This window comes from Python bivittatus, unplaced genomic scaffold, assembly GCF_059951505.1.
Source record: "Python bivittatus isolate LINGU-HERP-01145 unplaced genomic scaffold, Pbiv_v1 ctg000840_np1212, whole genome shotgun sequence".
NCBI lineage: Eukaryota > Metazoa > Chordata > Lepidosauria > Squamata > Pythonidae > Python > Python bivittatus.
Window position 1 is genome coordinate 19,243,290 of NW_028277113.1, and position 15,673 is coordinate 19,258,962.

Consider the following 15,673-nt stretch of genomic DNA (forward strand, 5'->3'; position numbering starts at 1 on the left):
ACAACTTTCAGATTGCTAACTGGTGTGGTAGCTGATGCTGTTGAACAGCATCTAATTGAAAACAAGCTCTTCATCTGAACAGAAAGGAAACTGCCCAAGCAGCAGAGGGACAAAAGATCATCTCCTGATCGATAAGATGATTTTGGAAAACTGTAAGAGAAGGAAGACCAACCTTAATGTAGCTTGGATTGAATGCAAGAAGGCATTCAACTCCCTGCCACATGACTGGATAATCAAGTGCCTAGAAATAGCAGGAGTTAGTAGAAACATCAGAAGCTTTGTGCAAAGATCACTGGAGCAATGGAAGACACAGTTGCTGATCAATGGTGACAGACTAGGAGAGGTTAACATCAAGAGAGAAACCTTTCAAGGAGACTCACTATCACCACTACTGTTTGTCATTGCATTGATTTCTCTGTCAACAATACTGAACAAGCCAGGCCATGGTTATCAAACATCAAAAACATCTGCCAGGCTACCCCACCTCCTTTACATGGACGTTCTGAAGCTGTATGGAAAAACACCATCTGAAATGGAATCACTGCTCAACGCTGTCCAAACATACAGCCAAGATATTGCAGTGGAGTTTGGACTGGACAAATGTGCCACCCTTACCATCAACAGGGGAAAAATAGTGAAAACTGAAGGTATCAAGATGCCCTATGGAAATAACATCAAGGGTCTGGATGAAGAAGATCACTACAAATACCTGGGCATCCTTTAGGTTGACAACATCAAGCACACTGAAGTCAAGAAAAGCGTTAGTAGTGAATGTATCAGAAGAATGAAGAAGATCTTAAAGTCCAAACTGGCGGAAATACCATCAAGGTGATTAACACCTGAGCAATTCTAGTCATTAGATATACAGCTGGAATAGTGGACTGTACTCAAGCTGAACTAAAAGCCCTGGATAGTGGACTGTACTCAAGCTGAACTAAAAGCCCTGACTAGGAAGACCAGAAAAATAATGACAATGAATCATGCCCTTCATCCACACAGCAACATTGACAGACTCTACTTACTAAGGACTATAGGTGGGTGTGGAATGTTGCAAGTTCACCAGACAGTTGAAGAAGAAAAAGGGGCACTGGAAGAATATCTGAATGACAGTGAAGAAGATGCACTGAAGCTAGTACACCATGAAGGTTTACTGAATACCAAAGAGACCAACCTGGCCTATAAGAAAGACCAAATGAAGAATAGAAAAGAGATATGGCAAAGTATTACATGGCCAATACACAAAAAAAAACTAGCAGGCAAAGCAGATAACAAGATCTGGCAATGGCTAAGAACAGGAAAGTTGAAGAAAGAGACAGAGGGGCTAATTCTGGCTGCACAAGACCAAGCCTTAAGAACAAATGCATACAAAGCCAGAATTGAGAAGATAGCAAGAGACAGCAATTGCTGCCTCTACAAAGAAGCTGAAGAAACAGTGGACCACCTAGTTAGCTGCTGCAAAAAGATCGCACAGACTGACTACAAACAACGGCATGACAAAGTAGCAACAATGGTGCATTGGAATATCTGCAAGAAATACCATTTGCCTGCAAGCAAGAACTGTGGGAGCAGAAAACAGACAAAGTAATAGAAAATTAAGAAGCTAAAGTGCTCTGGGACTTCAGAATTCAAACAGACAATCACCTGCCAAATAACACCCCAGGCTTATCAACAATTGTTGATAAGAAAGAGAAAAAAGTCTGGATAGTGGATATTGCAATACCTGGAGACAGCAGAATAGAAGAGAAAGAATTGGAGAAAATCACAAAATATAAAGACCTGCAAATAGAAGTAGAATGACTGGCAAAAGAAAGCAAAGAAAGTACCAATAGTAATAGGTGCCTTAGGTTCAATCTCAAAACATCTGGAGCACCACTTGAACACCATTGGCATTGACAAAGTCACCATCGTCAATTGCAAAAGGCAGCTTTACTTGGAACAGCTTATATTCTGCAACGATACCTTTAACACCATCAAACGACAGCATCTACCTATCCCAGCTCCTTGGGAAGGACTCCATAGGTGGATAAAAATGCCAAATCTAGTTTAAACATCTGGCTGACTATGCGACCGACCATAATAATAATGATATAAAAATAAAGATTGATAGGCACCTACTCTTTTTAATAAAGAAATTATATGCCAACGCAACCTTAAGAGTGTGGTATAATCCCCAGGGTTTCCTCTCTGACACAATAAGTGTTTAGAAAGGAGTGTGACAGGGATGTATTCTTGTCCCTTCTCTCTTTAATCTATATGTCAATTCAGTGATGGACCCAGATTTCCATACGCCTAAACTAGCAGGGCACAAATTCCATATTCCTTTACATTGATGACGCCGCTATAATATCACAAAGTCCTATTAGACTGAAAAGAGCAATGGTGCCAATATTTTGCTGTTGCAAACAAAATCAACTGGTACTCAGTTTTCAGAAATCTAAAATTCCGGTCTTTGCCAAGAGAGCCATTCAGCAATCCTTGACTGTAGAAGAGCATAAAATAGAACAGGTTATTGCCTTTAAATACTTGGGATGGTTTTTCACTCTAAAGACACCTGGAATGCACATCAAAATCCTTCACTGCAGCTAGCCCTTACTGCTATTAAGCACTTTTTTTAATATATACAAATGAAACTCTTCATTACTTGCTCAACTTTTGTGTTGCCACAATGAAAATAAAGCATAACTAGTCCCAGGAATAACTACTACTGATTTATGCACCATTTCAGATTTAATATGCAGATTCTGCAATTATGCTAGTTTGCTTTTGGTGAGATACATTTTTACTTCACTGACTATAGTATTTTAGTCTTATACTGGCACAGATTATTAATATACATTATTGTAGTACCTCATGTTACACTTTTATTATAGAGATTCCTTGCTATGATGGCATTTTATCTCATTCATTTGATTGGACTTTTGTGTTGTATATTGTAAATTTTGCTGGTCATTGACTAAATGTTACTACTACTACAATACTAACTCGTCTGAACTATTGCAGTTTTCATGTTGAATTTAAATTGGAAAAAATCTGACAAAAAATCCCAATTCAAGCTTGAAACTCACTGATTAGATTTGGACAAGTCATTATTTGTTAACCTATCTCACAGCATTGTTACTGAGAATATAATTGTATAGCCCGGATATGCTTTTCCAAACTCCTGTGAAACAGTGAAATACAGCAACTGTTTCAGTTTAAACAGTTTCACTTTAAAGGGGGGAAAATGCTGCTTCAGACTATATCTTTTATTTTCATAAAGGAATAATAATAATTTTTTAAAAGACACATTTACTGTAATTCATATCTGAACTATAAATCCACATATGAGAATTATATGTGGTCTTGAAATTGGCTCATATGTACTAAGGAAGATATCTGAAAATGTGCAATTCTGAAAACCAAAAATAACCTCTTGGTTGAATAGAGTTGAATGAGTTTAGCAAAATAAGCTTTTTGAGAATTGTTGAAATGAATAGCATTTGAAGGAAAATACAGACATTGATGAATTACAGAATTGTGTATGTATGTAGCATAATGCATATTGATTTGGTTTGCATGTAGCATTGTTCTGCATATGTTTTAAATATGAAATTATAATAGAGGGCGAATATTGGCCACTGAGGAAGGCATAAGTGTCTCTAATGATAGCAACTATACTAACCTCATGAAAATTTTCTGCTGCCTTTCCTAAACAGGTGTCACAAGATATGGTAGAACTGAAATTCCCAGAATCCCAGTCAGTATGGCAATTTGATAGTGTTGTCTGGGACTTTTAGTGTCAACTTATCTGGAGGACATCAGAGTGGGGATGACTGTTTTATAATGTTGAATATTTGAGTTATAACAAATAAAATCTTTGAATACAGAAGTTGCTGCTTAGATTCCTGCTATCTATGGTAGTTACATGTTTGCATTTTCAGTTCATAGCTGACAGTGCTGTTTTTAAAGTAATGAGTCATTACAAAAGCTGCATATACCTCTCTCAGAGCAGGTTGCAACTTGCTTTGCAAGTTTGTGGGTTGGAAAAGCAATCGTAGAAAATATTCCAAAACTGAAATTCTTCCACTGCTTTCCATCATTTCCATCCTGAAATATCACCTGCAAACTGCAAATTGACAGAAAGCTCAAAGTCTCGCATCAATTCTGGAAGATGCAGAAATTTTAGCTTCTTTTGAAAGAGGCTGAATTCTGTTATTATAATTAAGGGATGGTACTAATGCACATACCTGGGCAAAAACAAATTGGTTAAATGGGCATATTTAAAGTTGTCTGTGGGTAAAGTCTACTGAAATTCACAAGTAGTACAGATTTCAAAGGATTTTTCTACTTATGAAATGATTAAACCAATGTATCAGTGGGTGTATGACTGGAAAGAGATGCTTGCTGACAACTTGCTTAGTGGGGAAACTTGGTTTGAACTTGCATATTTGAAGTGTTTAGCATGGTCATGTTTTCCGGTTGACTCTTGGTAGGTTTTCCATTTCAATACAGTCTTTATTTTAGATGTATAGTTGGACCCCCTTCCAAAGCATTTAGTGAAACATTTTCAGTTTGCTGTCTTTACTGTTAGAATACTCTTGCAACAGAAGTCATTGGTTGAGTAAAATCTTAAGGCTTCACCGTTATTTGTAAATAACTAGAAGTAATTTAAAGGGATGTGATTAGGTCAGAATATTAGCCACAGAAGCCTATCATCTGTTAGAATATTCATAGACCTTTATGTTGCATCTAGTGATTGTTTGGTGTAGCCTAGCAGTGGCTTGTCAGTCAACAAGTCTTGTAAGCCTATAATCTACCTTTGTTTTAACCAGATGTCTGAGGAACTGAGCTTGGTAATATTCTAGGCAAAGAAGTTCAGAGCGATTACTCCTTTCTTTACCCATTTTACACAATTAGTTTGATTTTTAAAACAAAATAAAACATAGTACCAAGACTAGGACTCTGTCTTGTGAGAAAACATTTGGTGTCCAAAGTTCTAAAAGTAAGCAGCTATAAAAGTTTTGGTAATGTGTCAAGCAGTACTCTCACTGCCTTTAAGTTACCACATAGACAAATAGCTGAGTTAGTAGGGTGTTTCTTACAAATATGTTGATTTAGCAATTCTGGTGCCAAACTACTTTTGTGCATGTGTGTGGTTTGTATATACATGTTTGGAAAAGCACAGGCAGTGAACTTTACTATTAGATACATGGAAATATTTGAGATAATAAGTTTACAATAAATTAAAAATGTAGGATACCTTATAATTATATATGTGACTTTATTTTATTTTTGGCCATCAATATAGTACTCTGCTGGTCATATGTTTAGTGTATCCTTTAACCAAGAAAGGCCATATCACAAAAGAACAGTAGTGGATGAAAAGCAGTGGACCCATCCTCCCATGTTTCTATGGATGACCAAAAATATACAAGCCCAACATACCTCTCTGACCAATTGTATCTTTACCAGGGACTCCAACATACAACATAGCAAAAGAACTGACAAAAAAAGCTTGGACATCTCACAGAGAGGAGTGAATATTCCATCAACTTCTCACTACAGTGCCTCCAGAAAATCAAAGATGTACACATAGATGAAGATGAAATTATGGTCTCATTTGATGTCATAGCAATCTCTACATCCTTAAACCCAGAACTAGCGAAAGAATCCATGTCAGCAGTACTACACAACATACCTGACCTAACCAAATACACCAAGATTAAAATACCCAGAATCATGGACCTCATCAACCTCTGCCTCACTACGTATTTTCAGTTTGATGGACAAATATACCAACAGATCAGAGGTACACCCATGGAATCACCACTCTCAGGACTCATAGCAGAGATTGTAATGCAACGTCTAGAAACTATAGCACTTCCACACATACAACCAAAAGTATAGATCTGGTATGTAGATGATACCTTTGTTATAATAAAAAAGGAACAACTAGAGAAGACACATGAAACTATCAACAACATCTCCAAAGGAATAACATTCACCAGAAAGGAAGAAAACAACAACACGCTACCCTTCCTGGATATCCTCATCAGCAGAGGAAACAACAGCAAATTAGAAACCCAAGTCTCTCGGAAGACAATCCACACTAATAAAGTACTCCATTACCAAAGTAACAACCCAACCTCCCACAAGAGGAGCTGTGTAAGAACATTATTCAAACGAGCGCAAATGCACTACAGCAACCCAGAACAGCAGAAAAAGGAAACAGACCACCTATATAACATCTTCCAACAAAATGGATATCCACGCAACTTGATCAAAAAGTGCCTGACCACCCAATCTACTACAACACAACCAACACAAGCTATGAAAAGGATAACACTGCCATACATCAGAAATGTCTCAGAACAACCAACAGACTATTACAACCACATGGCATCTCTGTAGCACACAAACCAACTAAAGCCCTCCAAAACATCTTAAGTAAACCAAAAGACCCAGTAGCCCAAGAAGAAAAAACGAGTCATCTACAACATAGAGTGTAAGGACTGTAACAACCACTGTGTAGGACAGACAGGCAGAAGGCTAGCAGAGCACATCTATGAACACCAACTAGAAGACACTGTGTCAGAAGACACAATGAAAACTCAATCTCACAACACGTGGACAGACTTAACCATAGTTTCAACTGGGTAACTGTCAGCATCTTAGACCAAGCTAAATCCTGGATGCTTGGTATTCAGACAAGGCAGCCATCAACAGGCACATAGAGATAAACAACATCTACACACTATTCAGAAGGGACAATAAAAAGGAAACAAAAGGCCAGAACATCTCCTCACCAGTAATCATCACCCAGATAAGCAGAGATTAACACCAAGATCATCACCAGACATACAATCAAGCAGTAAACAATACCCTAGTCAAGGAACTACCAGGAAAAAGGGGGGGGGAACACCCCCACCAACACTGGCAGGGCAAGCTACTGTATATAAACAGAGAGCAAACCCTCCTCCACTCTAGCACTGAAGATGTTACCTAGCCAGGTAATAAAACATTTGTAAGAATAAAACCAAGCTCAAAGAACCCCAAGGACTCCACAGTATCCTTTTAAATTAATGCATTGCCTAGTGTAGACCAAGTGTTTTGGTTCTGCTCAGTGTGCCTTTTAATACATTACATTATTTAATACATTAATATTATTTATTTTTATATCAGTAACTTATTTATTTATTTATTTATTTATTTATTTATTATAGGTCAGGTCTCAAGGGTTGCAATATCTGGCTGACTGTGTCTGTGCTTAGAAACTAAACAGGATTGGGCCTGGTTAGTACTTGGATAGAATACTACCAGGGAAACCCAGGGCTATAATCTAGACTGGGAAGTTGAAAAACATCCCAGAAGAAGGCAGTGGCAAACTACTTCTGACTGTTTCCAAGAAATTGCATGGATGTGTCTATGAAGTCAGAAAAATAAAACTTACTGAAATTAACTAGGTAGGACTGAGCCTGTCATATCAGAGTTGTCTTGTGATAACATGGTTGCTCTAGACAGTACAAGGTAACATTTATTAAAGATGATGGTGTCTTCATTGTCAGTGGGCAGAAATTTGATCAGTTGGCTTGTTTTAATTACCTTGGCATGATCTTTCAGTCAAATAGGAATTGGTAAGCTCCCATCTTTAATGCCTCCCAGAAGGCGCAAAGAAGCCATGTACAGTATCCATTCTGGTCTCCCACAATGCTCTTGAGAATGGGATATAATAGCACAGGAAAGACTCTGAAATGAAGACAACAGTAATCAATATGGGCAGAAAAAAAGATCAAAGCAGAATGTTTGTAAGTGTGATAGTGTTCATGCTGCAAGCAGCCCAATACCTCAAATACTTTCTCAAAGTACAGCAGTATATTCATTCTTGCTCATTTTGATGTTTTCCCATAAGCTATCCTTGAGGGTATATAGAGGAAGATCCATCATAAGGAAAGACCCTGCCCATGTGGAGATGTGACATAGGAACTCTTGCCCATGTTCTTGTGTACTGCCACCATTATAAAAATGCACATAGAGCTGTGTTAGCCCCCTTGATGCAGAAAATCCCAAATGCTCCAATCGTGTCCATGTAAAATATCTATTTGAAAAATTATCTGGCAATTACCAACATTCTATCTAATAGCATGCTGAATGTGGAGATCCCTTAAAATACACCAAACTTATCTAGATAAACATTTTAGGATTTTTTTTAATATTACAGAACTCATGGAAGCTGATTAGTGGCACTGATTTGTTAAGTTAATAAAGAATTTGATAAGTGTTTTGCTAATCACTAGGTCTTAATCTTAAATATTCTAGTGCTTTAAATTTTAAACTGTTAGTATTACAGTAGATTAAAATGCAGATATATTAAAACAGTAATTTAGTATTATATTCAGGCATTTTATAGGTATGGTATTTTATCAAAAGCATTTTATAGATACGGTATTTTATCCAGTTAGTAGACAGGTTTTTGGGGTTCCTAAGATCACATAAGTACAGGTAGTCCTCGCTTAACGACCACAATTGGGACTGGAATCTTGGTTGTTGAGCAAAGCAGTAGTTAAGCAAAATGCCCATGTGACTGCTTCGCTCAGCGACTGCAATCTGGATGCTCCCGGTTGCAGTTGTTAAGTAATCTCCTGGGTTTTTAAGCAGACAGAGCAAAAGAGCTGTCCGCTGAAGCATTTCAGCTCTGCATGGAGCTGAAATCCTCCCAGCAGGCAGCCCTTTTGCTCTCAGACGTTCCTAAAGCCTGCCAAAGGGTTTGCTGTCCTCTCCGTTGACAGAGGGGAAATCCTTCCTGGGGCTGGAGGAATAGAGCTCATATCTTCAGAATTTGAGGTCCATGCCTGCCCACCACTGAGAGGGGAGGGGAAACAGTGGTGGGCAGGTATGGAGCTCAAATCCTGAAGATCTGAGGTCCGTTCCTGCACAGTGCTGCATCCCCTCTGCTTGCAACCTTCCCTGTTGGCTTCCAATGGAAAAGCCAGCAGAGAAGATTGCAAATGACGATTTAATGATTGTGGGGCACTTGGCAACCAGTTGTAAATGTGAACCAGTTGCCAAGCACCCGAAATGCAGCCACAAAACCTGGGGGGGGGCAACGTTTTATGACAGCTGGAAGTGCTTTACAAGCTGTAAAGCACCTTTCCGAGGCCGTTGTAACTTCGAACCATTGTTAAACAAATGGTCATTAAATGAGGATTACCTGTATTTTAGTTTCTGTTCTTCTTTATGAGTGTTCTTGTTTTCTTACTATGATGCTTTTTTATCATGTTTTTATTCATTGTTAGCTGCCTAGAGTCATGTATTTGACATGTGCGGCCATATAATTGAATAAATAATATTATACCTTTATACCTTTATCTACAGTCGTTTTATAAAAACTCTTTTTGTATTCTTACTTGGAGTTTATAAGTTATAATTTTACTTTTAAAACTATATGCTATATTGGTCAGTGATTGCAATAAAGTCCATTATGTTTATGGTAGACATAGATATTCTGTTTGTATTTAAGAGTGTTGCTTAAAAAGAAACTGCATTTTTAGGATTTGGAAATAACGCTAGCATTGGTGCCTATGTCCAGCAGATGCCCACAGAACTTTATCTATAACTGTCACATTAAAGCCTACTCTCTCACAACAGAGAAAGCCTTGTGGGGATATCAGGGAATAATAAAAATGAACACAGAATTCAGCAGAAGCAACTTGATCATCTATAAAAAAGAATTATTCTGATTAAGTCGTGATTAAGTAACCCTGTTTGAAAGTGTGGTAGCAATAATATGATAGTTTTTTATTTATATACCTCTGCTGTTAAAGTCTAAAAATGAAACAAGGAACAGGCTTCTAAAGAACACAATAAGAGGGCATTTTTAAATTGTGATTTCCTATTCCATACATAAAAGAGGAGGCAGTGAGTTATTTTATCTTGGCTTGCAAGGAAAATACATGCAATCTTATAAACATAATGGTAGTTTTATGGGAGACATATTTTAGATGGTTTCAAGCCGTCTGTTGCGTGCCTTAATTTAGCATTTTCCAACCTTTATCTATATGTAGACTACTGTTTTGTCAAAATCTTCTGAAGATCACCACATAGGTCAATGATTGGTCATGTGGCATCTGTGGGCATTATCACATCTTCCCATCTTTCATGGGACCCTAAACTGAACATCAGCTTAAAAATTAAAATTATTGAACTCTCACAAGTTTTTCATGCTTTGCACCTGAAATCTTGCAGGATTGGGGCCAAGATATATATGGTGAGCTGAAATGTAAAATATATATTGAAAATATATGTAGGTGATCGTACCAGAGGCCAGCTGCAATATTGTCATGGACCATAAGTGATTTCTGGCTTTGGGAACCATTGCCTTAATTGATATGTAGACAACGTAAGTTATCACAGTTGATTTGGACTACAACTTCCATAATCCTTACTGCTCATGCTGCCTTGGGGATCTGGAGGTTGTGCTCAACATCCTCTGCAAGCTTTCAGGTGGAATATTCTTGCATGATATATGCAGGAGTTTGTAGGCTATCAGCTTCAATCATGTATCAGTTTCTATACCAACAGAAAGACCATTGAAAATAGCTTTTCTACAAATACAACAAAATAAAATCTTGTTAGTTATTTGGGTCAGTTACTGTCTGTCTCAACTGTAGATGTTATAAAACTGAGCTTGATTTTGCTCTGATTCTGTTGAATTCTGCTTCTTTGGCAGGCAAAACGAAGATTGGAACTAGAAGAAAGTGGACAGCAATTTCTACCTGAAGGATTAAGAACTCCAAAGGGGAAAGGCAGAGCTGCAACAAGAAGTCCAGATAGTCCAAAAAGTAAGGAATCTTGTACGTAAGCTATATATATATAAAGCTACATTTAGTCTCATACAGTCTTCCTGGGTAAATTGAACTTTGTGAATGAAAAGTAGCTAATTATGCATGCAGAGGAAGGATCAAGCCCTAACAGACTCTGAAGTTTTGAAAATTAGCCATGAAACAATGTTCAAATTTTAATTCCCCGGTTGTCCCCAGGTGGTCCCCGACTTACGACCACAATTGGGACTGGAACTTCTGTCACTAAGCATTAAGTGGGTTGTGCCTGATTTTATGACCTTTTTTGCCATGGTCGTTAAGTGAACTGCAGTTATTAAGTGAATCACATGGTTGCTAAGTGAATCTGGCTTCCCCCATTGACTTTGCTTGTTGGAAGCTCCCTGGGAAGGTTGCAACTGGCAGTCTCATGACCCCGGGATGCTGCAACCGTTGTAAGTACATGCTGGTTGCAAGCATCCGAATTTTGATCACGTGATTGTGGGAACACTGCAATGGTCATAAGTGGAGGACTGGTCGTAAGTCACTTTTTCAGTGCCATCATAACTTTGAACAGTTGTTAAATGAATGGTCGTAAGTTGAAGACTACCAGTACTGCTAAACTGAAACTGGCTAGGAGTGCTCTTTAATACAACACACACAGTAACTTAGAATTTTTTTTTTAATGAAATTTTATATCAGCTTTCAGAATTAGCATGAAATGCATTTTTCTTCCAGCTCCCAAATCTCCTTCAGAAAAGACACGGTATGATACATCACTTGGTCTTCTCACAAAGAAGTTTATTCAATTGTTAAGCCAGTCTCCTGATGGTGTGGTAGATTTGAACAAAGCAGCAGAGGTCCTTAAGGTACAAAAAAGGAGGATTTATGATATTACCAATGTTCTGGAAGGCATTCATCTCATTAAGAAAAAATCTAAGAACAACATTCAGTGGATGTACGTATCACATTTATGTATTTTTGTTGCATTCTAGGAATGTTGCCTGCTTCTAGGTTTCACCTTTTTAATTGTGATGGCAAAACTACATTTTGTTTAGTTTTGAATTATTCTGGAAATTGTTTTAAAGAAAGGAGAGGTAAACTAAAACTCATCATTCATCTTGTGATGTATTGGGATGGGGAAGGTGACAGTTTCCACAGAAGCATATAATTTGAAAACCACAATCTATTACACTTAACAAAATATTTTATTCAGGAGCAAGGCCACCCTGCTTGTAAAACATTTAGAACAGATTGGCTGACCATGTACATCGAGCTTTGTAAACTTTTCCATGCTCCCCAGAGTGCTAACTAAGGAACTCAATAATGTGCCTGAAATGCTTCATGTACATTTTGATAGCTTATTCAAATTGAAGAAATAGAATGCAGAACAGCCTTTTCTCGATGTGTTGTTGCGCATTGTAGATTATGACACTAAACTTCCATGATTAAGAATGGCATCCTGAAGGAAACCTCTTTATATATACTGACTGTTACATTAGGGAAAGATGGCCTTTTTTTCCTATTATTTTTCCCCACCCCTTCCCACCCCCATGGCCCTTCAGATATTTATCATCATCCACCAGCAGTTTAACATTGTCCCATAAGGCTATTCCATTGCCGAATAAAGCAGGACAATATGTATGTAATGCAAAGTATATTTACTTCATAGTTCCTGGTCTTAATACATGGCCTGGGCTCATACATCCTACTAAGTCATAGTGTGGGCTTCTTTGTTTGTAACTTGGTGTGATATATGAACTCAACCTTTATTATTATTATTAGATTTTTATCCCACCTTTTTTATATATAACTTAAGATGGTGAACATATTGTACCTAATACTCCTGCCTTCTATTTTCCCCACAACAACCTTGTGAGGCAAGTTGGGCTGAGAGAGAGTGCCTGGCCCAAAGTCACCCAGCTGGCTGTCATGACTAAGGGAGGACTAGAACTCACAGTCTTCTGGTTTCTCCACCAGCATCTTAACCACTGCACCAAATTGGCTGTCATACTGGCTTTATGCTGTATAAATCATGGTTAATGTCTTTAGATGATTTAAGAACTCACCCAGTTTGCCTTATTCAACAAACCATGATCAAACAAGCCTTGATTTGGTACAATTTATGAATCTAGCCATTGTATTATCAATACACGGTTATAATAATACATACATTATGAAAACTTAAATGGGCTTCTGTTTAATTTCTATTGTATAAAACTACACCCATTCTGATTTTTATTATTTGAGTATTACATGTAACTCCTTATGTGATTGTATTGATCCCTTTCTCCTTGACAGTGTTTTTTGTTGGTAATGGAAGTATATATTATTGGCCTTTTATTTCAGTTTAAAAGAAAGCTATGCAACTCCACATGTTCCCCTATTATTTATTTATTTATTTATTTATTTATATTTCAAACTTAGATACCGCCCATCTCACGAAGAAGTGACTCTGGGCAGTTCACAATAAAACAACAATATTAATTAAAATACAATAAAAACAGTATAAAAATACAGTAAAAATAGAATGTTTTATTGTTCATATTAATAAATTAGTTCTTCCAAAATAAAGAACAGCTGGATTAAGGAATGAGACACACCTTTCCTGAGGTTGGAACTCTGCCACGTGTTCCATGAACTGTTTGCTCATTTGTTTTGAAGGGGCTGCAGTCTATCTGATTTTGGGGGCATGTTGGCACACTGTCAAGGCTTGTCAAAGGAGGTAGCAGAACTCAGCCAGGAAGAAAAGAAGCTGGATGAGTTAATCCAAAGCTGCTCTCATGACCTCAAGCTGCTAAGAGAAGATTCTGAGGATCGGAAATATCCTTTTATAGTGAATGAAGCTACACTCGTTCGATAAATATGATACTTTCTGCTCTTTATTATTTTTTTTTTGTCTGGGCCATTGTTTTTCAACCTTGGCAACTTTAAGATGTGTAGACTTCAGCCCCCAGAATTCCCCAGAAAGCACATTGGTTGTGGAATTTTGGGAGTTGAAGTCCACACATTTTAAAGTTGCCAAGGTTGAAAAACTTTGGCCTAGGCTGTAGGGCTGGTATTTGGCATATTTCATGGAACTGCTTATATAGTGATAAATAGCACACATAAGGCCTATCCTTGGTTATTTTAATACTGCAAAATATCAGCAAAAATGTCTTTCAAAATGCTATTCAGCAGAGAATCTGCTGCTTAATTTGAGCCCAAGACTCTTGTCAAGCTGTCCTGAATCTGGGAACCACTGCTGCATTTTTTGTCACCAAGCCTGGCAGTGAGGTTCCCAATTGTAATTAGTTCATTCTTCACCATAATATCTATACACTTACACACACACACAATCACACAAAATCTTTTTTTTTTTAATTTAGTTTACCAAGTTATGAAGGTAGGTTAATGGGGAGACAATATAAAAATACCTACTAAAATACCAACTTTAGTTTGTTAGTTCTCAACTGCTGCTCAGCAATTCTTTAACACTGATTACATTAGCATATGTTAGGTATGAAGATATTCAAGAAATTAGGAGCCTTAAAGACCAAACTGTCATACTTGTCAAAGCTCCTCCAGAAACAAAACTTGAAATCCTTGACCCAGAAAAGGTAAAAACTTACTTTATTGTTCAACACAACTGTTTTTCTTTCCTATATCAATTTTAAAAGTAATGTTTATTTGTAGGGGTGATTCAATGGAATAAGTTTTTATAGGTGGCAAAATTTTTCCAAACATCTGTGTTACTTTCTTTATGATCACTATATCTTAGTTATATGCTTGTTTATTGATTGATTGATTTTTATTTATTTTTATCTGCCTTTATTTTTGGTCAGCTCAAGGCAGCATACACACCTAATGCTTCCCCCTCCTACTTTCCCCAGAACAACAACCCTGTGAGATGGGTTGGGCTGAGAGAGAGTGACTGGCCCACCAAAGTCACCCAACTAGCTTTCATGCTTAAAAGAGGGCTAGAACTCATGATCTCCCAACTTACTTTAAATAATAAAGTTTCCCTCTACTTGAACTCCAGTCCTGGTGACTACATGGATACAAGCAGGGGGTTTTCTTGGCAGCAGTATAAGGATAGTTTGCTGTTGCTCTCTTCTGGAATGACTGTTCAGTTTTGTTTCTTCAGAAGCCATCGACTAATAAGGTAAATCAGCCAAAGTCATCTAGGTACTGTCATCTGCTGGGATCTTAATTTCTTGTGTTATGTTTCTTTTTGCACATTCTGTTCCCTGAGATGCTGATATACTATTATTCCATTCTGTTCCTTTTACTTCCTGAACACCTGGAATTAAGCTTCTTTCTATAGCTTGTGTCAGGCTTCTCTATATCCCCTGAGTTACCTTCTTATTATGTCTGCATCAAATCACAGTTACTAATGTCATTTCCTTTCTCCTCAACTATCCTGTGAAGGCGGGGGGGGGGGCGCTGAGAGATGATACTAGGCCCAAGGTTACCAGCTGAGCTTACTGGCTCAGGAGGATTTTTAGCTCTCTAGTCCAAGACCAAGTCCGTAACATCTACACCACATGTGATCCATGTTAAACAGCTATGGCTTTCATTGCTAGCAGCACCATTGCTGTTTGACTTTCTCTTTGGCAATCTCTGCTGCGCATTTATCAGTCTCTGTCTCTGTCTTCTCACAACATACAGTAGATTATAAATTCTCTGGGATGGAACTATTGTATCTAGAAGTCAGGGGCATGCTTTGATGCTGGATATAGCAAGAACATTCTCTCTCAGTTCCACATTCCCGAGCAAATACAAGAAGGTTGGATAAGTAGCTTTATTATGAAGCCATATATTCAAAGAAGTGCTACATCTAGCAGCAAGCTGGAAACCTACTTTATACCTGTATGTCCATCCCAAAATTCAAATCCTGG

At 37.7% G+C, this 15,673-nt stretch overlaps 1 protein-coding gene across 3 annotated transcripts in view; it reads left to right on the top strand.

The window, feature by feature from the left end:
- Positions 1-15,673, top strand: part of E2F3 (E2F transcription factor 3) — a 40,246-nt gene that overhangs the window by 15,284 nt on the left and 9,289 nt on the right. For 2 of the 3 annotated variants that reach the window (XM_088130859.1, XM_088130861.1), the window contains exons 2-5: positions 10,706-10,817; positions 11,532-11,751; positions 13,458-13,616; positions 14,278-14,392. In XM_088130859.1, coding sequence (XP_087986985.1) covers positions 10,706-10,817; positions 11,532-11,751; positions 13,458-13,616; positions 14,278-14,392 — 606 coding nt within the window. Of the gene's footprint in view, positions 1-10,705; positions 10,830-11,531; positions 11,752-13,457; positions 13,617-14,277; positions 14,393-15,673 lie in introns of all 3 variants that reach the window. The other variant, XM_088130860.1, reaches the window with a different exon arrangement.